Consider the following 25,066-nt stretch of genomic DNA (forward strand, 5'->3'; position numbering starts at 1 on the left):
CTCTCCTGTCTGACATATTTTCTCCCCACTCTCCCGTATCTCTCTCTCCTTTCCCCATCATCCATCTCCTCATCGGCCAGAAAAACCTTTCACCTCTTGATGGTACCATCTGCTTTTTTTTCTACTAGAGTTATTCTGTGTCTGTTTACCCACTTTGCTTTCACTCTAGCTCGCTCTTTATTCCTTCAGCTCTCCGTCTTAATGGAAAACGCATGGCTAAATGGACCCCATAAGTATGATTGAGTTAAAGAGACGGGAAAGAGCTTTGAGGACAGTTGATGTGTACATCTTGTTGTTCGCTAATTGAAAGGTTTGCATGCGGCACGGGTGGCGGTGACATCAAAGGACTGAAACTAATTAGCACCTCCTCCCTCACTAACATCCACTCACTCCACTAGGTTTATTTATTCACCTTTTTACGTTGCATTTTTTTCCCCCTGTTACTAACGCACAACAGAACCGGGAATGTAAATGCTTTCATCTAATGCTTAGCTTGCACAATTGGGCTTAGGTGGCCCAGAGAGCCTCGTATATGGAAATGATTGCCGCTGCTGCTCTGTGGTCAGGCTTATCAGAGTCAGAGTTTAGGAACCTTCATTAAAGCGTATTATTTACTGTATTGCTGATGAGGGGATGAGAGCGTGCGTCGAATCGGTAATGGGTCGTTGCAGTGCTAAACTGCTTTGTGCTACTGTAAACGACTGGAATCGCTCTTGGTATCAGGTCCGTTTCATACTGCACACGTAAGCAGCACATTTATTTACATGCTCAAATGACTGTTTATAGTATTCACACTGCGTGTGTAAGAAGCACAGTGCTGTGGATCAGAAATGCAGCTGTGAAGATTTTTTTTTTTTAGCTCTGAGCTTTTTTTTCTTTTCTTTTTTTACTGTTCTTGACTTGAAAAACACAAACCTTTGTTTGCTTTAAACCTATTTATGAAAAGTCTTTTATTACCAATAATGAAGCAACATAACAATGGTGCAAACTACTGTTCTTTGATTTATTTTCTTAAAAAAAAAAAAAAAAATCAGCAAGGATGCATTAAATTCATTAAAAGTGACGTTTTGATTTCAAATAAATAGAGTTAGGGTGTGATTTTGATAACCCTTCTGAATCTGATCCAGACGAAGTCTTTGACAAAAATGCGATTTTCTTAGCTTTTTTGAGACTTACCCACATTCAATAAAAAAAAAGAATGCATGGAGCTAGAATAAAACAGGGTTTTTAAAGCAGAGGGTCTGTCTTTGTTTTGATATATTGCATGTTCAGATATTCATACAACCAAATATTCTGGGGGGCATGAAACTTTTGAGAAAATGATAAAAAATGCTGGTGTGGCTGGCAACTTCTTTCAAAAACGCTGGCGTGGAATAAGTTAAGCACCAAATCAGCATATTAGAATGATTTCTGAAGGATCATGTGACACTGAAGACTAGAGTAATGATGCTGAAAATTCATCTTTGTCATCACAGGGTTAAATTACATTTTAAAATATATTCAAATAGAATATATGGTAATAATATAGTAATAATAAATAATAATAATAATAATAAGTGTAAAACGGATCTTGTGCTTCCCCTCTGCTTCAGGCGACGTGTAACAGTTTGCACTGTTTACTGTGCCATAGTAATAGGCAATTGGTGGCAAAAAAAAAAAAAGGGTATTGTAATAATCATAGTCAAATGCTACATTGTTTCCCCTTGGAGTCTCTTGGCTGATCTTAACAGGACTTTGCCCTAAGGCGTAAATTCAGCTCAGCTCACATTAAGCAAAATACAGAATCTCTTCATCACAGTTTCGGGTCGCTAATGCTCTGAAGCAGAAACCTGATGTCTACACAGTGAGTGCATTTGCTCTCTGTTTCACTGTGGCCAGGGTTTCAGGCTTGAGTGCTTTCATTGTTACCAGGCTGAGGCTAATGAATTGAATGGCCTCCACGAGTATCGACCTTGCAAGTCTGTCAGTGTGGATTTTTGATAAGACGTATCAGTGCTGGCCAACCCCTAGCCTTTACTGTGACCAACTCCATAATCCGTTTAAGGAGATGTTTTATGCTAAGTGACATTTCCACCTATACACAATCGATTTTCCCATCAGGGCGCACGGGGTTGCCCCACCCAGCTTTGCATGTGAAGAAAAGAGTATGTTTAACTTGCAATAGAGACGTGTGAAAGAGCATCCACAAGCATCTGCTTTTTCCTCATTAATCAAATCGATGTACATGCAGAATTTATGTGTGCCTTATGCAAATGATATGCCGACTTATTAATCGCAAATAATTGTATATAAGAGTGTTTGCGGAGAAAAGCCTCCAAATTAAGCCAAACCAAAGACATCGCATTATTGTACCAGACACTTGTTAAATACAAATATATATTATATATCATAATATATTTTTTAGACTTTACTTGACAAATACAAAAAAAAATATTGCCTCAAACACGCAGTCATGAACTGAAGCTTTTATTAGAGCTGCTCTGCAGAAAAGAGAGGTGCTTTATATCGTCAGCTTTGTTGACTAATGAACTTTAATTCTAATTAAATAGGCTAGATAAGAGTGTGTTTAATGAGGCGACTCATCTGAAGAAAAACCCTGACGATTTCCTCACAATAATCCCCAAAGTTTGGATCCTGGAGAGACTCGAGATTTATCCTTTGGGGTTTCATACAGAGAAACTAACCCTGAACTCGCACCGAGGCTAATTGCACCCAGTATAATGTAGTGTGATCACTGACGCCACGCATGATGGCCGTGAAACACCCGTTCACATTGATTTCCTGTGCTAGATAACAGATTGTCAGTTATTTCACTTCTAATCGAAATGCGAGAGACACTTCGCTGGTGGCACACTGGTGTCTCATTTAATTTATTTTGTTAGTTGCTGGGTAATTCCATAGCTGGTCATTATCTTGTACTTCCAGCAGTGCCTTTGCTTCAATCTTCACTCCAACGTGAATAAAATCTCAATATTTGCTGCTCCATATGAGCTGAATGTCTAAATACTTTCCCATGCACTGTCCATTAATTCTTGGCAGCCAAAGTTAAAACAAGATGCTTGAGTACCTGGGAATATTTTTTATTTTATTAGAAGAGAATGTGCGGCATACTGATATGCAAATATGTGTTTGCATGAGGTCCCCAGTGTCTGAGTGTCTTATTTGTCTTTGCTCTATGTGACTTTTAAAGTACTTACCCGCTATTATGCTCAGATCCCAGGTATCTTGTAAGATTGCTTGTTTATCTCTCTGAAATCAGTGTTAGTGATTTTATTAGTTCTTTTATTCAGTGTAAATTGAGGTTGTGTGTGCGTTGTTGCTCTTTGTGTGGACAAAGCTACATTTTGGGGAGCTCCTTCGTGGTTCTTATGAGGAAAAGAGCTGTGTATGGATGTTTGTAAGGAATCACAATGTATCGGTACCATATAATTTACTTTTAGATTACCTTTGCCATCATGTAACGTCAATAGTTCATTTTTAAAAAGAAAAAAATAACTACTTAAGTTCATTTTTAAAAGACTGATAATAAATTACACTGCAAAATGTAATCATTAGCAGGTCTGATAAATAATTAATAAAGTTATTTACCGGAGTGACAAATTTTATAACCAAATTCACACCAGTAAATTTTCAGGACTCACAACCGCATTCTTGGAAAACCCGCACTTTGTGAATTTAACCGGACTGGACAACTAGTTTTCTATCATGTCATACAGAGTGTCTACCTTGTGTTGCGGGATTTAATTTGTGGTTTCGGTAACTTACTTTGACAGAGAAATCAGAGCTGTGTGTCATCTGAAGGGTTTAGATCACATCACTGTTCTCCACCGGAGCTGTTCCGGCAATTTTGTGCTCTACGCACGACTCAAATGATCCGCTGTCCACCCAGGTATAAAAGCTGTTGTCGGTTAATGGAGATTTGGACTCATCATATCAAAAATGATAAGACTTTTCAGTTTTACGTATGTCGCCATATTTGATATTACTTTGGTCCCTGTGGACATGGTTACTTGTAAGAGAATACGGGCTTGACTCCCGTTGCACGTTCATACAGACAGTATTCTAGTAAGTTTCTGTTTGAACAGGACATTTCGAGACTTGCACATGTAAGTAAATGCAGTTGTCAATCCTAAAAACTGACAGTGTGACCGTAGCCTATATGTGTGTGTTCCAACAGACTGCGGATCAGGAGGCTCAGGCTCAGGATCTGAGACCTGCGAGCAGGATCGTTGTAAACGATATGGCGGATTGTGGGATGAAGACACGGAAGACGAGCGCTGCATATGTGACTACACCTGTCAAAATGTGCCACGCATCTCGGTATGTCCATTCACAATTGACAAGCAATCGAAGAGAGTGCCACCCATACATTGCCCAAGCATTTGACTACTTAAAATGTGTGCTAAATCTTGTCGAATCCATTAATCGTGTCACGTTAACCTCTCCGTGAACATTTGCAGGTGTGTGGCTCAGATGGGAACACGTACACCAGCGATTGTGAGCTGAAGAAATCCAGGTGCGAGAAGCAAATGGACCTGCTGCTCCAGAGTCAAGGCCCTTGTCCAGGTGAGAGACCACCTTTCTTTTCCTCTAATATTTATGTTTTCCTCCGGATCTGAAGAATAACACTCCAGGAACACTGACAGGATGGTTGTTATACAGTCACTGTAGCAGAATGCAGCGTTTCTTTAAACTTAGGGGGCTTGTGTAGTCCAGACCTGAGCATCTAGCACTGAGAGAGGAAGAGCGTGGCTCTGTGATCAGAGCGGTGTGAGATTCCCTCAGGTTTCAAGCAGAGCTTGACTCCACTTGCGCGCACACATGCACGTGCTTTTCTCTCTGCGCTCTCTCTGACTCACTGCACCCTCATCCTTTATCTATGGTTTTCTCAAACTCAGGGTTTTCTGCTTCAGAGCCTCACAGGCCCTCTAGCCAGATCAGTCATGCTCCTTCAGTGGCCATGGAAAATAAATCCTTTTGGAGAACTTTCAACCGGTGTGAGGAGCTTTTGGCATCTGCTTCCCATTGGCTGAGCTCAGATCAATGGAAATCTCATCGGGCCTTGCATTTGATATGCACGCTGCAGTCTCTCCTCCCCCATTTTCTGACCCGTGCCTTTGAGAGCTGAAGGGTCTCCAGAGCACCTTGCTGCTTTTTGCTAATTGGAAATTAGGTTTCGGTGACCTCTAGACAACCTTGCTCTGAGTCTCCTTGCAGTGAAGATCAGAGGATGCTTGGCCAATAGTGACGCTCAGAGGAAATAAAAGACTGAGTTGAGCTGGGCAATAAAGCTACACAAATTTAAATGTAAAATATTGATACTTTTTGCTTTGTTCGAAATATGTTTCAATATTAATGTGCTTTAATTTTTTTCTGAAGAACCACCATATATACAAACACAAACTATTGAGTCATTTAAGAAATGAATCATCTGTTTTAACACTCTCATAGTTTTAAGTTCCGAGATAAGTATTTATCTAATCTAAACTAATCAAATGGTTTAAATCACCATCAAAAGCATGCAAATATATGATAAATATTCTCCATTTCAATATAATGTAGCGTGGTGATTTCAGTTTAGTGTGGAGAAACAAACATTGAATTTTTTTGTAAAATATTGGTTCTCACAGTTTGTTGATTTTAATAAAAAAATAAGCTTAGCGGATCTGTCTTTTTTAGAAGCACCTTGTTGTTTCAGGAAGGATTGGGTTGTAGAACAAACCAGTGTAGAAGGAGGATGGTGAAGAATCGCAGTGAGACGAGAAGAAAGGATCAAATTAAAAGCACCTTTGTCATAATGGACTCAGTGTGGAGAGGAGAAGTTTAATGAGGTGTGGACAAAACCCATCTCTGAAGCCACAAAATGCTATGAGCGGCACAGTGACACATCACTATTATACCCCTGGACACGTATGCTCATGCCGGCGGCTTCCTGATTTACGACAGCCCAGTCCTGTACTTGAAACCACAAACCTGCCACCTCACAGCCATTCAGCTCAATGGCCTAGAGAAGAAGCGCTTGAAAAGAACAAGTGTGGAGAGACTGAGAGAAAAAATGACAACACAGATAAGACAAATAGGCACCTGCCATCTGCCTCAAGCACAGCGTTACAGTTAAACACCGCAACAAACTTCCCCGTATGTGAGCAGTGAACACTGGAATAGTGTAATTAGGTTAAAGCGAGAGTGGATTGACATCAGCGTGTCCTGATTTGCACTCCTGTGCATTTGCGTCCATAAATGCGGTGTCCATAAATCTTTGTTTGACACAGTACAGCGTAGGTGTAAACGGCACTATATGAGACGAGAACAAATGGAGACAACAGGCCCCTGAGAATGTGTCAAATGTCACCCACCAGACATTCGACGAGAGGTCTATTGTTTGTTTTCATGGCTGATAATAGCATCATTTTTTCCTGATTTTGAATTGGTGTCAGTAATTGTAAATAGAATTGTTATCTGGCAGCCAGTTGCAGGCTCTTCCACCCCTGCTCCTTAAGCGATTCTTATTGTGTTGTACTAAATTGCATTTCAGCTTGGATTGTTTAGTTTAATTTGTCTTAAGAACGCTGTGGATCTCAATATGTCTCTCTCTCTCCCCCACCCACCCCTGTTTGCACTGTATCTTCTCTCTAGATATCATATCAGCTCCTCCAGAGCTCGTTTCCTCCCAGCACTGTAGCGAAACTGTTTATGGATGTTGTCAAGACAACAAGACCACTGCCCTGGGTGTTGGACTGGCTGGGTGTCCTAGTATGTATAACTGTCATGAACCTTTAACTAACTGACTAGGTCAGTGGCATGCAGCAGAGTTTGATTTAGTCATAATAGGCCAAACAATTTGGGTTGTTGTTGTTGTTTTTTGGAAAGAAATGAATATGTTTATTCAGTTTGGATACATTCAATTTGTCAAAAATTAGAGTAAAGACATTTTTTAATATTTCAAATAATTGTTTTTCTTCATCAAAAATCATGGGAAAAAAAACAATGCATCCCAGTTTCCACAAAAATATGAAGCAACACAACAGTTTTCAATATTAATAATAATGAGAAATGTTTCTTTAGAAGCAAATCAGCATATTAACATAATTTCTGAAGGATCATGTGACTCTGAAGACTGGAAAATTGCTCCTGAAAATTCAGCTTTGCCATCACAGAAATAAAAATAACTTTTAAAATATATTACAATATAAAAACAATATAATTTATATGTCTGTTTTTACTGTATTTTTTATTAAATAAATAAAGCCTTGATGAGCATAATATACTTTCAAAAGCATTAAACAGTTGTACTGATCGCAAACTTTTGAACAGTAGCGTTTGTTGATGCACATCAATGTTATTTTTAATATTAACATAAACATACTCATACTCATATTCCTGTTCACGTATTCATATTAATAGTGCCATTGAAAGTATGTCCTGCATGCCTGGTGTTTGTAGAACTCTGAACACCAACACAGGAGAACATCGTATCCTGACAAGACGCAATATGAAAAACCATCAAGCGATGCAGCGTAGGAGTGATATAAAGTTGGGAAAGGGCATGATATAGGCTCATGAATATTAATTATATGATGTAACATTTGTTCAACAGTTGCTGCAGCAAAAGAGTGTGCACTATACTGTAGCTATATTAGAAATTGAGTGTTTGTTCGTTTTATCCACTGCCAATGCAACCGGTTGATGCTGACATTTTATATGGCTAGCTAGCAATTCTTTTCTTCACAGTATGGCCAATCAAAATGAAAGTATTTTCAATGATAAGGATAATATTCTTTATAATAAAGATTCAAAAATAATTGTTTCTTTATCCAAAAAGTGATTGGACAGACTTTTACTTTTAAAGTTTGGGAGGGCTTGGGATGCACCAATATTAGTTATTCTGCTCAATTCCAACCAATTACTTTCGTATTATGGCCAGTAACAGAATAATAGTCCATTCCCACAGTCTAATCTCGTTAGTCCAAAATCTCTCTTCCACTGTGTATTAATCATTTAATATGTTTGCGATTGTGTTGCATGCAATTTCTTTTGTCGCATCCTGTCTGTTTGTCAAGTTACAGATTGTGTACCTCTAAAAAGCACTTCTTCTTCTTTAGGTGTGTGTCAGTGTAATCATTACGGCTCATACGGAGGCACCTGTGACCCCTCCACCGGCCAGTGCTCCTGTAAACCCGGAGTCGGGGGACTCAAGTGCGACCGCTGCGAGCCTGGATTCTGGAACTTCCGAGGCATCGTTACAGAGAACATGAGCGGCTGCACACGTAAGCGCCCCTCTCTTCTCCCGTTCGTGGAGATTTGCTTTCAGGGCATTTTCTGTTAAATGTGCTAAATGTTCCTTTCTAATCCAAAATCCGAAGTGACAACCTACTCGTTTAACGTGCGGTATCCTTCTGGCCTCAAATGCGCTTTCTGTCAAAACAAGCATTTCGAGTTAAGCCTCCGAGCCACCGCGGGTAATGGGAACCGTGTGAGAGTGCAACGTGGCTTGACCTATAAGTTCTGCCTACAGACCAATAACGCTCTGACGCACGTATATGTGTGTTTGTACAGCGCTTACAAAGCCGAGGATAGAAAAACAAGGATGACTGAAACAGTTTGTGCTCTGTCCCAGGGGTCCTCGGAGCATTAGCACATTCTGTAGCCACGTTCGCTCTCACCCCAGGGTTTCTTGACCCTGCTTTGAACTCCACCAGACTGCGGTCATTGACACAGAGCGAGCGCCTTGCTGTAGCTGTGGGGTCACAGATTGGAGCAGCTTCAGATTGCCTGCATGCATTTGGTGGATGTGTGGATGTTTTTGTCAGAGTGAAATTGAAGAGAAAGAGACACGGAATCTAATCAAAACTGTTCAAGCAGATAAGGCTGACAGCCCCCTCTCTCTCTCTCTCTCTCTCTCTCTCTCTCTCTCTCTCTCTCTCTCTCTCTCTCTCTCTCTCTCTCTCTCTCTCTCAGCGTGTAACTGTGATGGAGTGGGCTCGGTTCGTGACGACTGTGAGCAGATGTCAGGGCTGTGCTCATGTAAGCCCGGAGTTAAGGGCATGAAATGCAACGTGTGCCCCGACGGCAGCAAGATGGGAGCCAACGGCTGTGACAAAGGTAACGCCGGGATTTTAATTAGCACAAACCTCAGATAATCTCTCCACGATTGCACTTCAGATGCAGCTAGGTTATGATTTTAGGAATTATAATTAGGTCTGTTTTTCACAATGTCGGGTACAAGTAGAAATAACAAAAATGGCGGCGCTGCTTAATTCATAGCCTAAAAGAGCTCTGGCAAAAAAGGCTTTCAGTGTCATGTTGGAACCATGGCATTGTGGAAAGTTCTCAATGGGACGAGGGTTCGAATCCGGCAGTATGCATCAGATGAGGTACCATCTGAGGTATTAACAAAATATCTGTACCAAATTGATTATCGTACTAAATTGGTGCTTTATTATTATTATTATTATTATATATTTGTTAAATATATATACTTTACATAAGGCAATTTTGGAAGATTACACAAGATTTTTCATATTTAGATTACCTTTACCATGATAATACAATATTTAGCTAATTATCAAAACCATAATATTTAGCGAATCTGAAAATAAATATCCATTTCAAAATATGACACAATATTATATTATAGAATTATAATATTGAGCATTTATTGGTTAATGGCCATAACATTAAATAATTGTATTTTAATACCTTATTTGTAGATCTAATAGTATATAATAAGATATATATTTTATTATATTTGAATAGTTATTTTAGTATCTACAGCTGAGGTTACACTATCACATACAATAAAAGTAAAAGTAAAAAATGTTTAATTTCCAAATAATGCTCCACTTAATACTAAATATTCTGGAATAATTAGCAAATGACTGTAAAACTATATGTTTTCATTTGTCCTACATTCGACTATATGCTATAACCAGATTAAATCGATGGAAAGTTAAAATCGGTTCAAAGTTGAATCTTCAAATGCGCAACAGGGGTGACAGTGAAATGCTATCCTGATGTGACCCCCTGTGTTGGCTTGGTGAGTAATTTGGAGTCACCGTCAGCTATTGACAGGAAGTGAAGAGCTTAATGAACTCAACAATCCCAGCATAGCAGTGCTCATGCAGCGTTCCTGCCAGATAAAAGCTGCCACATGAAAGTGCAGAAGAGGAATCCAGTCAATGCTGCAGGCCAGGCAGTGCAGCCCAGCGCTCTGATGTCAGAGTAAAGAGTAGACTTCTGTGGCAGGGAAGGTCCCAACTCTCCTACTGATGCAAGTCCGTCTTTCTGATGAATTTCTGTGGTGGAGGTTGTAGGGTTCGTATCAGAATTGAATTAACACGAAGCCCACACTGATATGTCCTGCATATATTGTGTTTTGGGATGCTGGACTGCGTAAAAACCCCAGTTTGGTTTTTCTACCATTAAAAGTATAAAAAAAATCCTTTTAGTTTTAGTATTAAATATAGGTTATGTGTTAACCAGAGGCCAAACTATTCCACAGGACCTGAGGCACCCAAGTCCTGTGATAAGCTTGTGTGCCACTTTGGGGCATCATGTGTGGAGATGAACGGACAGGCTCACTGCGAGTGCCCGCCTCCAGATTGTGACGAGAAGAATAAGACCAAGGTGAGGATGCATAGGTCACAGATCCACCTTAAACTACTCTAATGATGAAGATTTCTTCCGTAATAATGGACATAAACATGTTTGTGGACAGGTATGTGGTTCTGATGGAGTCACCTATGCAGACCGGTGCCAGCTGAGGACCATTGCGTGCCGACAAGATATGGAGATCACTGTGCAGCATTTAGGCCAGTGCAAAGGTGAGAAAAGCCTCTTGTACTAAGTTTTGTTGTCTATTTTTTTCATTATTGCATACAGATGTCAAAGAAAGTATGAATGATAAATTAAGAAGGTCAATGGCTGACAAAGTCAGTTAAAGACCTCATGATTCCTTTTACTGAGAAAAAAATAATTCCTTTAATCATTGTCATGGTCTATTTTCCAGTAGAATGTATAAATATCCATAAACCAAGACAAATACTTAACATAAAATACATAACAAAATGTTTTCAGCGAATGCATTTTTGTATTTTTAATATATGTTTATTTTATTGTATTGTATTTCTAAATTTAGTCAGAATTCTTTTATTTTTATTTTTAACACAATTCTGTGAGGCAATAAGAAAAAAGTTTTAAAAAAACAATAAAAATGAAATAAAATTCACTAAATATTCTCTGAAAAAAGACATATTACACAATATTGCTTTAAAATCTTGTTTTAAGGATGTTTAGATGCTTTAACTGGAAATAAAGAGAAGAATTCTGATTAAGGAAACAAAGTTTTGCAGGGTTTGCTGGGTAAAACTGCATGGCCCATAGGTTGGAAGGTCACTAAGTGTGCAGGTGTGTAGGGTGGGTATGGGGGGGAGGGGGTTTGATGTGGATGGTAGATGTTCAAGGGGACAGGAAAGCTGCCTGACAGATGCTCCCCTGCAGATAGAGCCGTGCTGCTTGGCTTTAGGCTGGAGTCTTTGAATCCCCTGGAACTGGGTGACATTTGAGCTGTTTGATTTGCATCACCCCTGTGTGGATTAGGGGGAGTTAACTGCACAGTCTGAGCGAAGCACCCGCAATCCGGCTGCTGATGCTGTCGGGAGGCCTGCTTTGGGTAGAGCAAGCTGTGTGAAGAGTAAGGCATCTCTCCCTTTCTCTCTTAAATCGTTGATCGGTTGCTCTGTACATGCGTGGGCACAGGGACCTGGTAGAAGGCCAAGGTTAAGACTTTAATGTCGGCTGTATGTAAGAAGCACTATGCCAGCTCACGTCAGAAGGCGTTCCTCCGCAGAGAGCTGCTCCGAGATGGGCATGGCTCATGGTGGACACTGCCAGCTGCCGATTCTTGGATCAGGGCCAATGACAGGTGCGAGACATTTTCAACAGCAGCCCATGCAGCCACTCTGTCAGACCTGTTAATGCCACATAAGAGATTCAGTTTCCAGCTTGATCTAACACGACTATATGTTCCATTGTTTTTCATAACTATAACCAGGTCCATATGGATTCTCTGTCAACTCATTCAAAATTTCAGAACATTGTTCATTCCTGGCCTTCAACATAAAATCATTTTCAACCCCCTTTTGTACTGCGCATTGTTGTTATTGTGAATAATTCATTAGTGCATGTTATTTCAGAGGGAAAAAAATCCTTTATTATTTTTAATCAAAATTTGAAATTACTCTACCTCTGAAATGTCCTTCCTTTTCTGCTAATGTCACTAAGGTTATTCAGGCTATTTGGTAATATTAATTAATTCTCCAAATAGCTATTGCTATTTTGTTTAGAGATTGTTTTAGAAAAATCTCAATTCTGGCATGTAACACTCATTTGTCACTAGTTATAGACCAATAAATCAGCCAAGCTAATTCATATTTGGCCATTTTGATGAGGCAATATAGCAAAAAAAATTGTACTGATTTACTATAGTTTGAATTGTATTATTTTTAATAAAAATATTAATTTTACAAAAGCTTACAAATCTTACAAATTCAAAGTTTACAAATCTATGCACTTTGCATTGTCATTTGAATTTTCATTTTTGCAAGTTTATTGGCTAATGATAACAAATGATACAAATTGTATCATTATAATATTCATTAAAAAAAACATATCAGTCAACCTCTAATTTTCACCATCTAATCAGTTCTTGTTCAACAGCAATTGAGGTTGACTGAATAGTTATTTGATTATGCTTTCAGCTCACATTTGGCAGATTGAATCTGGGCCTGGTTATGACACAACACACAACTAACTGATGTTTAGAGATCACGGTTGGACCATCATCCCTGTAGTCATTAACCAAAGCACCTCTCTGTCTGTTTTTGGCGTTACCTGTCTGTACAACAAGAATCCAGCTGCTATTTTGGGTGTATTCAGGGATCTGGGAGGAAGTAAAGAGTGGGCTTAGGTTGGATCTTCACCAGCCTAGGGCAGTACTGGCAACAGCAGCGCTATTTAATCATTTCTTCTCCGACTTGTGGGGTAAAACAGGCCCGGGCTGCAGACTGCTCAGCAGCCCTGAGGTGGAGGGGTTAGATCACAAGCTCATTTCACGTGTGACTGGATGTGAATTAGCCGAAAGCCTGCCTTTCTCTCTATATTTCTCCCGCTGATCTCTTGACGCTCACCCATCATCAACTCTTCTTGATGACAAACGGTGCTATGAAACGCCACACGGAGTGAGTTACTCCTAATGTTGCCATAGCAGGCAGCAGATGAGGCAATCAGTGGCACATCTTGGTACATGACGCAGGGCGTTCAGGGTCTGGAATGGCTGAGAAACTTTTGGCTCATCAAGAGTCCAAGTCTTGGCAGTTCCCTGCACTCACATATGTTGTCATCACCTGTACACTTGCTGTAAATTGGCAGCCTACACATTAGCATATGGGACGGGCGGCTCTCGGCGGAGATGTTAGTTTTGGTTATCGTTTTTGTTCTAAACAACATTTTCCAGGTTCAAAACCAGTTTATCTTTGTGTCATACCACAGACAAGAATTTTAAATCATCCCTCAGTGTGTAAAAATAAACTTAACATGGAAGTCCATGGGGCAAGGCTTTACAACAAGACTGACATTAAAATACACCGTTTCAAAGGTCTGCCGAGATAAAATTGCTTAATAACCTTGTCTGGGTAAAGTTACATCCAATTTCTCAACTTTTCTCATTACCATGTTAAGGCGGTAAACCCTGCAAGGTACTATTTACATTGTAAAAAATCCTCCCACAGGAATTATGTTGTATAACCTGGAGTTTATCCGCCTACTACGACAGTAGTAACACTGCTATAAGGACGTTTAAACTCACATTTTGTATGTAAGAATTGATCTGTTTTAATAAAAAAGATGACATGAGCATTAGTGTAAATTACTGTGATTTACCCTGGACACCTGTGGTAGGCCAAGAGCCACTAGGGGGCCTCAAGAAGACTTAAAATGATTTTAAAATTATTTAAAGCAGAAAAAAAAAAAAAAAAACATTATTTGTTTTTAAACACTATTATTGCACCCTCTCAATAACTTTTTTTCCAGGGTTCTTTCTTTCAAGAAAAACCTGGATGGATATGATTTTAAAAGTGTGATTTCAAGGCTTGAAAAAGTCATGTAAATTAATACAATTGTATCCACATTATTCCTACGCCCCATGACGCTTTGCGCGTATTATGGGTGTAACTTTCGTTAAGCTGTAAACAATCAGTGAAAGACTAGCCATATGGACGCAATAATATATATATATTTTTAACTGTGTACAATGGCATTACATTATTCTACTCACCCTTCAACCATTGAACATTAAAAGCACATTTAAAAGTGTAAAAGCATCAGCAAGGTATTTTCAACAGACCATGAATAACCCCAAAAGCGTGAATCTTTCCACAGCAAAATCGGACGGTTAAATATCACTGTGGTAATCTGTGAATTATTAATGGCATATATCGTAAATCAAATCGGGAGAACAGACCACAAATGTGCAGTACAGTATATGTTGTCCTTTTTCATACTTTTACAGCGGAATGCAAAAGGAAAAAAGAAAATAATCATGAGTAAATAAATTTTCTTGCCATAGATATTCTCGTTATAACATGTCACGTTAAAATACCAAGTGTTACGTTATTCTCATGTTATTCTTAAATAAAACATGAAAGAAAACTGATAGCTCATTTGAGTCAAACCATAGACTGTAAAAAATAAAACTGACGGATAAGCTTTATTTGTAGGGCAACCTTATGATTTGAAATTATTCGTTTCAGTCTTTTTGAATGGAAGTTCCCCAAACCGGAAGTGCCACCCATAATTCAAAACGCAGTAAGATCGTCAGGAATAAGGTGGATAGTCTAGTTTTTACAGTTCTGCCAAACTACAATATTTAATCAGGAAGAAATTGAGTGAAAAAAAATCTCTAAAAACCCTTGCCCTTCATTTTTATCCAGTAAATCATGAACAACTGGAAAAATCATGTGGCTATCCAATATTGTTGTGAATAGTTGAAAAAACACTGCTTTAACTGCTTCAAGTAACATCTAAATCTTGAGTTTTTGTGCTAATTAGCCACTGCGAGTGATTTGATATTTTGTAGATGGCTTGGTTTCTAATTCAGGGACATAGCACTGGGTAGCCCCACCCCTCGTAAAATCTCATTGGTCGGAAAGTCTGCTCTACATACAGTAGTTTAACAATGTATTGATTGGTTGTTGCATTGTGTCGCGTGATATTTCTGCTGTCAGTGTGGACAGACTTGAGGCTGGAATCATAGTCAGGTTTTAGACAAGATAAGAGTTATGCTTGTTTTTACTAACTGAAGGATGAGTCAAAATGATTTACTGTGGTATTTGATGGCATTATATACATTGTTGATAGAGCTTAACTTGTTTTGCCTTTACCCTCTTTCTCTCTTCTCTCTTTGCCTCTTTCAATTTCCGCCCAGAACACACGTTGTATGAAAAGACAGAAAGCCATCTTAATAACAGCCTTTCAAGAGTAAGTATACGGCTATGCCAACTGAAGATGACAATGATTTTTGCGTCTCCTAATTGTTCACCCTGCCTCTCTGAAAACCAAACGGAGCGTTAAACTTGATTAAGGCGAGCTGACTGCTCCTGTTGGCAGATGCTCTTTCAGTGTACATATTTGTGTCACAAAACCCAAAGCTGAGGCGGGCGACTCAAATCCCACACCCCTGATCTCTCTGAGCTAACGCTACGCTGAGCTCCTGACTGGCAGGTGCAGCCGAGTTGAAATAAGAAAACGGATGCCGTGACAAACGGCGATAGCATCGGTGCTCTCCCGCACAAAGCTAGTGTATCTACACACTCGCTCCCTTTCGCCCAGGCTGTGACAGCCGGTCTGATAGAACTAGTATTTCTGTAAGGTATCGTATTTCACACCTCGTCAGCTACTCGCTGTTCAAATGTGAGATGATTAGCATGTAATTAAGAGGCTGTGCTAGCGTGTTTCCAAGCACGGTTAGCCTGTACACGGGGGATCCGTTAAAGTTGAGCACAAAGCCACGGATGATTGGGTGCATGGATCCCTGGGTCCCTATAGTGGCAAAATCTGTCTCGATTCGTCCACGCCACAGTTATTATTGTCTTCGCAATCTTTAAATACGCATCTTTGATGAAGGCTCTTGCATTGGTAATGTCTTTAAGTTTGAGCTCAGCTGCTGCAGTGGAGAGATTTGCGAGTGTGTTGACAAGGCTGCAGTGGTTGGACGGTCGACGGATGCCTTCATGAAGTGAGGGCTTCCTTTGAAGCTGCAGCTAAACCCTGCTTTTCTGCCCTATTTATATCAATCATTCATCACTAGAGGCTCTGACTGTCTGTGATTAAAGCCTCCCTACAGGAGGGCAACATCTGAATATGTATATATAATTCATATCTACAGGCACTCTCTCACACGCACAAGCACACTCTCTCGCAGATCAACCGTATTCTGCAGTCTCAAACCCAGCAGTATATAAACACTTCTGGTCAAGAGTCTGTGTAATGATCAGTTTGAGCTTGCAGAAAACCTAGTTTTTAAAAACCTCAAAGAATCACATCAAAAAGATGCAGTGCAGCAACCCGGTTCTTTTACATGTGCAGTTCATTAGTTTTGTGGGTAATTTAAAGGGATAGTGCACCCACAAATGAAGGTTCTCTAAGGTTTGCAGGATATCATGGCCATATAATAGTTTGTGTGTTGAAACTTACTTACCCTAATGTTGTTGCAAAACTGTATGACTTTCTTTCTTCTGTGGAACATAAAGGAAGATAGTTTGAGCAATGTCTCGGTGATAACAGTTTCCACAGATCATTTTTTTACAGGTTTGGAGCAACCTGTTCCAAATGACGAAGGGTGAGTAAATGATGACATAGTTTTGGTTTTGGGTGAACTATTTCTTTCGAGTCATTATTCACTGACAGTCTTGACAGTCTACTCTAACTCTCCTCATTAGTTTATAATAGTAGAATGAATCTTTTTTTTTTTTAAGTCAGATCTTTTCTATAATTTGGTTGATTCAATTTACAGAACCGTTCTGAATTTTTCGTTTGTGACTAATCCAGATTTCACTGACTAGGAATATATTAGTCATTTAGACTATTTTATGGTGCTTTTGTGCCATTTTTGAAGCTTGAAAGCTGTAGTCATTGTAATTGCATGGAAAATAGCAACAAGGATATTAATTCAAAATCTCTCCTTTTTGTTCTACAAAAGAAAGAAAGTCATACAGGTTTGGAACAACATGAGGTGCGAGTAAATGACAAAATGTTCATTTTTGGGTGAAATAATCCTTAAGGCTAAGTCCTTGTTGTCTGACTACAAAAGAGGCTCCTTGCAGTTGTTCTGGTGTTAGGGTGTAATAAAGCTTAAGTGATGTGATTGAAACATGATGCTTTTTGTAGGCAGGAGTGGGTTTATTCCTGGTGTTTCCATGCATCTAATTTTTATATGAATCTGTGAGACATACAAAGTATTGCTCCGGAAAAGGATCCCCTGCTGAGACCATGCTGAAGCTTTTTTTGTTGTTGTTTTAATGGCAAAGAGGAATGGGTGGGAGGGTGTAGGTAGAATTCAAAGGTGAGAAAGAAGGCTTACAGAAACATTTCCATCTATGCTTACCCATCATTCCATTCCTGCTTTCTCCCAGAATCCATTGAGCTGACGGCCAAACCCACCCCCTTCCCAACCACCCACCGCACCACCCCTCCCACCGCTCACGTCAAGATCACCAAACAGCGCCATGGCCACACCACCACCACAACCATTCTTAAGGATACGGACAGCTTCGTGGTGGAGGCAATGCCTCCACCGAGGGTGGTCGAGGCAGAAAAGTTCTTCAGCTCTTTCACCACCCACCGCCCCACCACACCCTACAAACCACCCCGCACCTCATCCCCACCCGAGGACTCCAGCCCTTACTTTGAGGAGTCGGGCAGTGGAGAGCCCAGTGGGGACGACGAGATGGTGAGCGGAATGGAGGAGAGCGGAGAAGAGCCACTTGGTAATGCATTCACCATAATCTTTCAGTCATAAGAGGTTTAGGCATAATTGTCAAGAACAGATGACAAGAGATGATGAAATTCTCCTTTGTATGGACTGACCTTGTGTGTGAGATGACCTCTTCTCGAATTGTAATGGCATATCAATTTAACATTGCCCATTATCTCAGCAGCCATTATTTGAGAGGTTTTGACACCTGACATCCAACTGCTAAGTGAGCAATTTCATTTGGAATCACTTAGGTGAATAATTCACCAAAATGTCTGACTTCAGTTTTTAACGTGCACTAACCTTATAAGTAAGCCTCTTCTAAAGGTCATTTGGGCTGCAGTCAATGCAATGCCTGTTCCTTTTTCTCTGAACTGTTCTTGCATTGTCTGTATTGGTCAGAAACCGAACTGAAGCACATACCTGTAGACTGTATATTTAAAGACCCCATGAAATTATTTGACTTTTTAAATTATTATTATTCAAGTTTTTTTGCTATTGAAATAGTTAGTGGTGATGGGACAGATGGAAAGGCTCTGCCATTTTAAATAGACAATGGCTGTTAGTTTTGTGGTTTTCAACTGGTTTTGCCTCAGGACACATTACGAAGGTATGATGTTATCACAGGCAAATACTCAAATAATCCTTAGCTGCATTAGCAAGTAGCTAGAGCTAGGGGAATTTGTAATGCCATAGGGGAAGTTGTAATTCTAAAGAGCATTTTTAGACCAAAATTTGTTGACTTCTAAACACCCGTTTAGAAGTCATCGTTTTTATCCTATTTCTAAATGTGGATCTGTTCATTTGGTCAACAATTCAGCACGCTAGCATAGAAAACTAACAGTCATGGGGTCTAAACTTCAATTTTGTTCCACTAGAGTCGCTTTTAATTATAGTGTATTGGTTGACATACAAGTGACAAATTCATCAATCCCTTCCCTTGTTTTTGTGCCCTTCACCACCATAGTACATAAAGTAGACCAGCTATTTTTATTCAGTTAATGCTAGCTCTACACACACTCTGTTTAACTGCCTGAACTAGTATAAGAGAGAGCAGCAGGGCCTCAGATTTATTCTCTTGTCACTGTTGGACCGGAGTGCACTTTGACGCAGGACACATGAAGTCTGTCTGACATCGGAGTGGGAGGCATCTCTTGAGACTTTCTGATGACTTTCTACCTCCCAGTGAACCAATAGCCTGTAAGGCTGAAGCAGTGTGGTGGCCAGCGTGCATCTCGGGGGCAGCGGCTCATAAATTTGCCTACAGATGCAATGAAACAACATCCAGGGATGCTTTTCAGCTCCATGCCAAAAGTCATTTTCCACCACTCACTATCTCGTTCACATGCTGCCTCTCTCATACTCACAGAGCCCTTGAACATCTGACAGCTTTATGGCATGTTTGGCAAGCAGGAGGTATTAACCCACAGTCCTAATCTTCAGTATATATACTTGTAAGTGTGAGGCTGGCTCCATAGCGAAGATAATTTTAACAAGCTATTGTTATTGTCTTCATAATGAGCATCTAAAAAGTAAGAATACATCAAGAGAGATATAAAAGTCATTTTTGCACCTACTCACAGATTGTTTACTGCAAATCCAAGAGTCAAACATAGAGCCGTCTGCCTTTGTAATTATTTACACCATAATTTTCCTTCTCCACAACTTGACATGTTAATTGTTTTTGCAATCATACAAACATAGAGATATCAATTTAAACTAGTACAATCAAATTCTAGAAATCCTGCTTGTGTGACGTCTTCATCTCTCTCTTCAGGTACAACAGTAGCAACTACCACTCTTCCCACAGCCGAGGAGCGATCCTCCTGTGACAACACACCTTTCGGCTGCTGTCCCGATGGCAAGACAGCTGCCATCAGCTCTGAGGGCACAAACTGCCCCTGTAAGTTCCCGTCAATCACTCTCTACCAAGTGTCGTCTATTTTATACTACAGATAATAGCACGTGTTCGTTTTTTAACTGTGTCACCATCTCTATGACTAAGCCGCCAACAGCGATATTCTTTTTATCCTGAAAGACTGAGAGGGTGGTGAGGAGGAGGAGTTGGTAATGACAGGGGAAACTACATTTTCTGAGCATATATTATCTCAGACGTTTCATATGGATGTTGATTTTGTGTGCCCAGGGTCCAAAGTTAGCACTTACCATGCACCAAATGCAAGTAAAATTGTCTGTTACTCACCAGGAATTGATATATTACATGGTTGAAATTCAGTTGTTTGCATATATGAAGGATCAGCCATTGAAAATGTAACATTGGAAAATAATATTAAAAGGTTTCTACTTTAATATATTTAAAAATGTCATTCCTATTATGGCAATTCCTATTCCTTATGCCATTCCTATTATGGCAAAGCTGAATTCAGTGTCACATGATCCTTCAGAAATGAATTGTAATATGCTGTTATTATTATCAATGTTGAAAACAGTTGTGCTGCTTTATTCTTTGATGAATATAAACTTCAAAAGAACAGCATTTATTTGAAATAGAAATATTTTGTAAAATTGAAAAGTCATTTTTGATCAATTTAATGTGTCCTAACTGAATAAAAGTATTATTTACTTTCTTAAGAAAAAATCATTCTAACCCCACCTTTTGAACAGTAGTGTATATAAACAGTTAATTTTGGACCCTGAGTATGCCAGATGCAGGGGAGCAGGTTCTGTGTCTGTAGCCGTAGCAAATGGATAAACCAATTCTACAAAATGTATTCTGACTGGCATCAGACCAGATGCGTCAATATACCAGCAAACCTTTTTCTCGCACCAGCCCCATCTGTTTTATAAGAGCAGAAATTACACACAATAGAGACTAATCAATACACGACTGGCAGCCAGAAGCAGGCAGATGTTTTGTGTTCTCTGTATGGGAACACTAGGTCAAGTGCTCACGTCTCTTCTCATATCCATCAGCTGGGTCTCCTAACTCCCCACCGTTTATTGGCGATGTGTCACAGCGGCCAGGAGCGAGGGCACTAATGTCCATTGCGTTCAGTCTCTGCTGTCAGCTCGAGCTCTCCCCATGTTTCTCAAGCACTAAGTGAAGGAGAACTCCCCTTCATATCAAGGTGTTTCACTGAAAGCTGAGAACAGAAACAGTGCAGTCTACTCCCTGCAGCCTGAACGCGATGTTAGAGAGGTTTGCCTCCCGATGTTATGAGGGGAATAATGCCTCCCTAGTGAAAACCTACCTATTTAAAAGTTATAATTGATTACATCATGTTGAAATAAATCAATCTAGTTTTCCCGTACTTAAATTATACTAAAAAAAATTTCTACTAGAATCATGCTAATGTTATAGTTCTCTGTGGTCTTGTATGGAGCAATTCCAAGCCAATGATTTAAACTAGGGGGCTTAGATGCCTCTACCCCACCCCTCTGCATAAAAGTTCAAATGTTAGTAAAGAATGAATTTGCATATCTAGTGTAAATTAAAATTATATAGCTCATTGTGCAATAGTAAGCCATCTGGACGCTTTGTAACCAAAGATAAGGACACGTGCTAGACATGATGAGTACATGCTAGAAATGATGGACCATAGCCATATTGTGGTGGGGAATTTAGGACTTTAATTTAAATCCACATCTAAAGCCTGATTTCTCCACATGTCTTTGCGCTCCGTGGGAAATTCCTGTCCTCAGATGTTTCCGATTTAGAATCCGATGGCAGTTTCCCTCCATCTCTCTTCACATTCAAATCTCCCCCATTTGCTCCTTTTTGAAAGTCCCATCAGATACGAAGTGATGTGTGTCTGTGCAAAAAGACCCTTATCATGCCGTTTTAACCAGCTTCTGTCAGTCACCCGTTCCTGGGATTAGAAGACAATTACGGCTATCTTTCACGATAATCATACAAGTGCTTATCCCGATCCCAGCCAAGCTGGAGCCTGGCCGGCATGATTGATTTGGGCAATTTGTTCAGCTGATTACATGCTGCACAGAACCCTGCACCATGCCCGCTCCCTGCTCCCCTTCAGTCGTTTATTCATTATTTATTTCCCTCCGTCTTGTAAAACCGGGCCTCTGATCCTCTCTCACTCTTTCCGCTTATTAGTGTCAATGAGAAAGGTCAGCAATAACCTTAAAGGAATGTTTAATGATGACCCCGACCCCAGTCAGGGCTTATGAAAGTGTCTTTTAACATAATATTTGTGATATATTGTGCCATGTATGTAAGTGTTGCTGTCTAACCGATCTCTCTCCACTCAGTCCTCCATGCCAGCTTTTGGGAAGAGTCTCGGTCTGGTAAACTCCAGTCCATCCTCCCTTCTAAACCCTTCTCCCTGTACCTGTCGTCCATACTCTCACATGCTTTTCTATACCTCCACTGCAAACAAACCTCTCTTTCCCCACTTGATGAACCCCACGACTAACCCCACAAAGGCTCCATCACTAACTTACAGACTGGCATTGCACCAACCACAAGTGTGTGTAGCTGAGAGTGGACTGGAACTGTGCGTTTCATTGAAGCATCTTTTATGTAACCATATGTGCTTCCCTGCCTTGTCCCGCAGCCACCATGCGTTTCAGTGGCTTCCTGCACCTGGATAAGGTAGAGGGTCAGGAGGTCTTCTACACGCCTGAGATGGAGGACCCCAAGTCAGAGCTGTTCGGTGAAACGGCCCGGAGCATCGAGAGCGCTGTGAGTGGTGCAGCTCAGACTTATGCTTGAGTTCACTTTCAGTTCAGCTTTGAAAAGAAGTTTCATTTAAAAAAACAAACAAACAAAAAAAAGTGCTACATTTCTCAGTAGTGTGGCAGTAGCTCAGCTGTTTTCACATTATTTTAGCTTTTCATGTAACAATTTTTTCCCCAAAAAGTAGCGGTGTAACTGAAACTTGATTGAAGATTAGTTTCTTGTTTATCACAGGTTCTTTTCTTGTTTGTATCTACCTTTTATTTCTCAATCCAGTCTCTTTTCTCTTGAGGTTGACCCCTTGGGAATTTATGCTGAATCAATTGTGATAATTGGTGGAATTATCCAGTGGAACAGGTTGAATGCGTCTTTTGAAAAAACATGTCTGGTGTTCTGACAGTCTCTAGAAAAGCAGTGCATTAGCTTAACAATAAAATACAGACACTTGATCTTGAAGTTTGTGATCAACACAAATCCCAATATGGCATCAAGCTCAAAACTGTCCAAATGTTAAATATAGCCTAGTGGTAGTCACCATACGAACATTTCAGTAGCCCATACCAATACTAATGAAATACTTCACTATACTTGAAATACTTGATAGAAAAACTAATGTGCTACAGGTACAGTATGTGTTCATTTACACAGTGAACTATTAGTTTAAATATAAACAAAGGAAATTAAAACAATGGCATGTAGTTTTCAAGTTCTTCTTAGTTAATTAAACATTGCTTCAAACTGAATTCAGTGAGTTTTTTTTTTTTCTTGTTAAGATTTGTTTTATTAAAAAATATAGAATTTTGTTGTTAATACTTTGCCAAAATGACCTCTTTTTTCTCATAAATTTTTTTTTAATGATTTATTTGAAATATTTATGTTATATACACAGCAGGAATAGGGGAACAAAAAAACAAAAATAGAACAAAAAAGACAATATAGTATAGTATAGACAATATAGATCAGGGTTTCTTAACTCTGGTCCTCAAGATCCACTTTCCTGCAGAATTTAGCTCCAACTCTAATCTAATAAACCTGAACAAGCTAATCAAGGTCTTCAGGCTTACTAGGCTGCGTTCCAAAGCTGTAAACTGCTGCTTTCGGAGGATGCATTCCAAGGCAGGAAGGCATGTTGGAATCCTTTGTTAGCTTCACTTGCTGTCTCCTGAGATACCTTCATCAGAATGATTTTTGAAGACACAGATGTTTCCTCCGCTGCCTTTGATATCCCACAATCTTGTGCGTTCAATTTCGTGACATTTGAGTAAAAAAATGAATATGGCATCTGAAAGTCGCAGATGGCTGTCAGTTTCTGTGCAAATGCACATTTTTGACCACCGTTTTTCACTCTTGATGTTATTTCTAGTGAGGAATTACTATTATAGTAGATAAATATTCGCTTGGTTATCTCCTAGGCTCGATTTATTTTGTTGTAGATCATTTAACCGTTACGCTGCCTCAGAAGACTGTCCAAAATCAGTTTCGAAAATATATATTTATTTTAGTTTCTTATTATTTTAAGTTATATAATATTAAAGTAATTACTAATCTTTTGAAATTTTTTTATATTTTTATTATTATATTTTTATTATTATATATTTATAATTATGTTTTTATTTATACAGTACATGCTCACTTTTAGTAATTTATTGTGCTTACGGTAATTTTTTTTTTTTGTCATTTAGCTTTGATTTATTTTTAAGTTTTGGTACTTAATACTTTTAACACTTTAACTTATATTTATTTCAGTTAGTTACCAAGTTAACATGTTTAAGTTGTTCATCTAATATTTATATATTATGGTATTTCAGCTTGATTTTAATTACCAAAAACGATTAATAATAGTTTTAGTTAACGATATCATCACTGGCTGGTATCTTGGCCTCAACATTCCTGAAAACCTAGCCTCCTTCCCTGAAGTTTTTGTTGTAGTCTTTAGCTGACACTGCACACTAACTGCTGCCAACTGCTGAAGAAGCCGACGATTTGTTCCCGACTTGTTAACCCATTTTGGGCGTGTCTGGGAATGAAGGGCAGTACGATAATGAGTTCCACTTATCACTCTAATGTTAGCTAGTGCTGTGAGCGAGATTTCCGACAGGGACTAAGGGAGGATGTAATCAGCCTTTCTCTATGAGCGTTCCACCTGACACAGAAAGCTAATCCCCTATACTTCACTCTCTCGTTCTGTGAAGTCCAAATCTCAAATGGGGCCACGGGCAGCACCGAGCCAGCAATTGAAATGGATTCATTGGCTTTGAGCGTATCCTACTCCCGCTTCTCCTCTGTGCGTGATACCCCCAGGTTCAACAGAGCACCTCCTCTCATTCACGCCTTTATATCTCCACCCTGTCTTTCCCTTTACTTGATTTCAACCCTGTCCA

At 39.5% G+C, this 25,066-nt stretch overlaps 1 protein-coding gene across 5 annotated transcripts in view; it reads left to right on the top strand.

Moving 5' to 3' along the window:
• The window catches only part of agrn (agrin), a 240,350-nt gene that overhangs the window by 183,640 nt on the left and 31,644 nt on the right, over positions 1–25,066 (top strand). For all 5 annotated transcript variants that reach the window (XM_084099236.1, XM_084099237.1, XM_084099238.1 and 2 more), the window contains 10 exons: positions 4,178–4,320; positions 4,461–4,566; positions 6,637–6,753; positions 8,103–8,267; positions 8,959–9,102; positions 10,502–10,626; positions 10,718–10,823; positions 17,688–18,041; positions 19,806–19,931; positions 22,564–22,691. In XM_084099236.1, coding sequence (XP_083955362.1) covers positions 4,178–4,320; positions 4,461–4,566; positions 6,637–6,753; positions 8,103–8,267; positions 8,959–9,102; positions 10,502–10,626; positions 10,718–10,823; positions 17,688–18,041; positions 19,806–19,931; positions 22,564–22,691 — 1,514 coding nt within the window. The remainder of the gene's footprint in view (positions 1–4,177; positions 4,321–4,460; positions 4,567–6,636; positions 6,754–8,102; positions 8,268–8,958; positions 9,103–10,501; positions 10,627–10,717; positions 10,824–17,687; positions 18,042–19,805; positions 19,932–22,563; positions 22,692–25,066) is intronic.

This window comes from Abramis brama (assembly GCF_963993115.1).
Source record: "Abramis brama genome assembly, chromosome: 22".
Classification (NCBI taxonomy): domain Eukaryota; kingdom Metazoa; phylum Chordata; class Actinopteri; order Cypriniformes; family Leuciscidae; genus Abramis; species Abramis brama.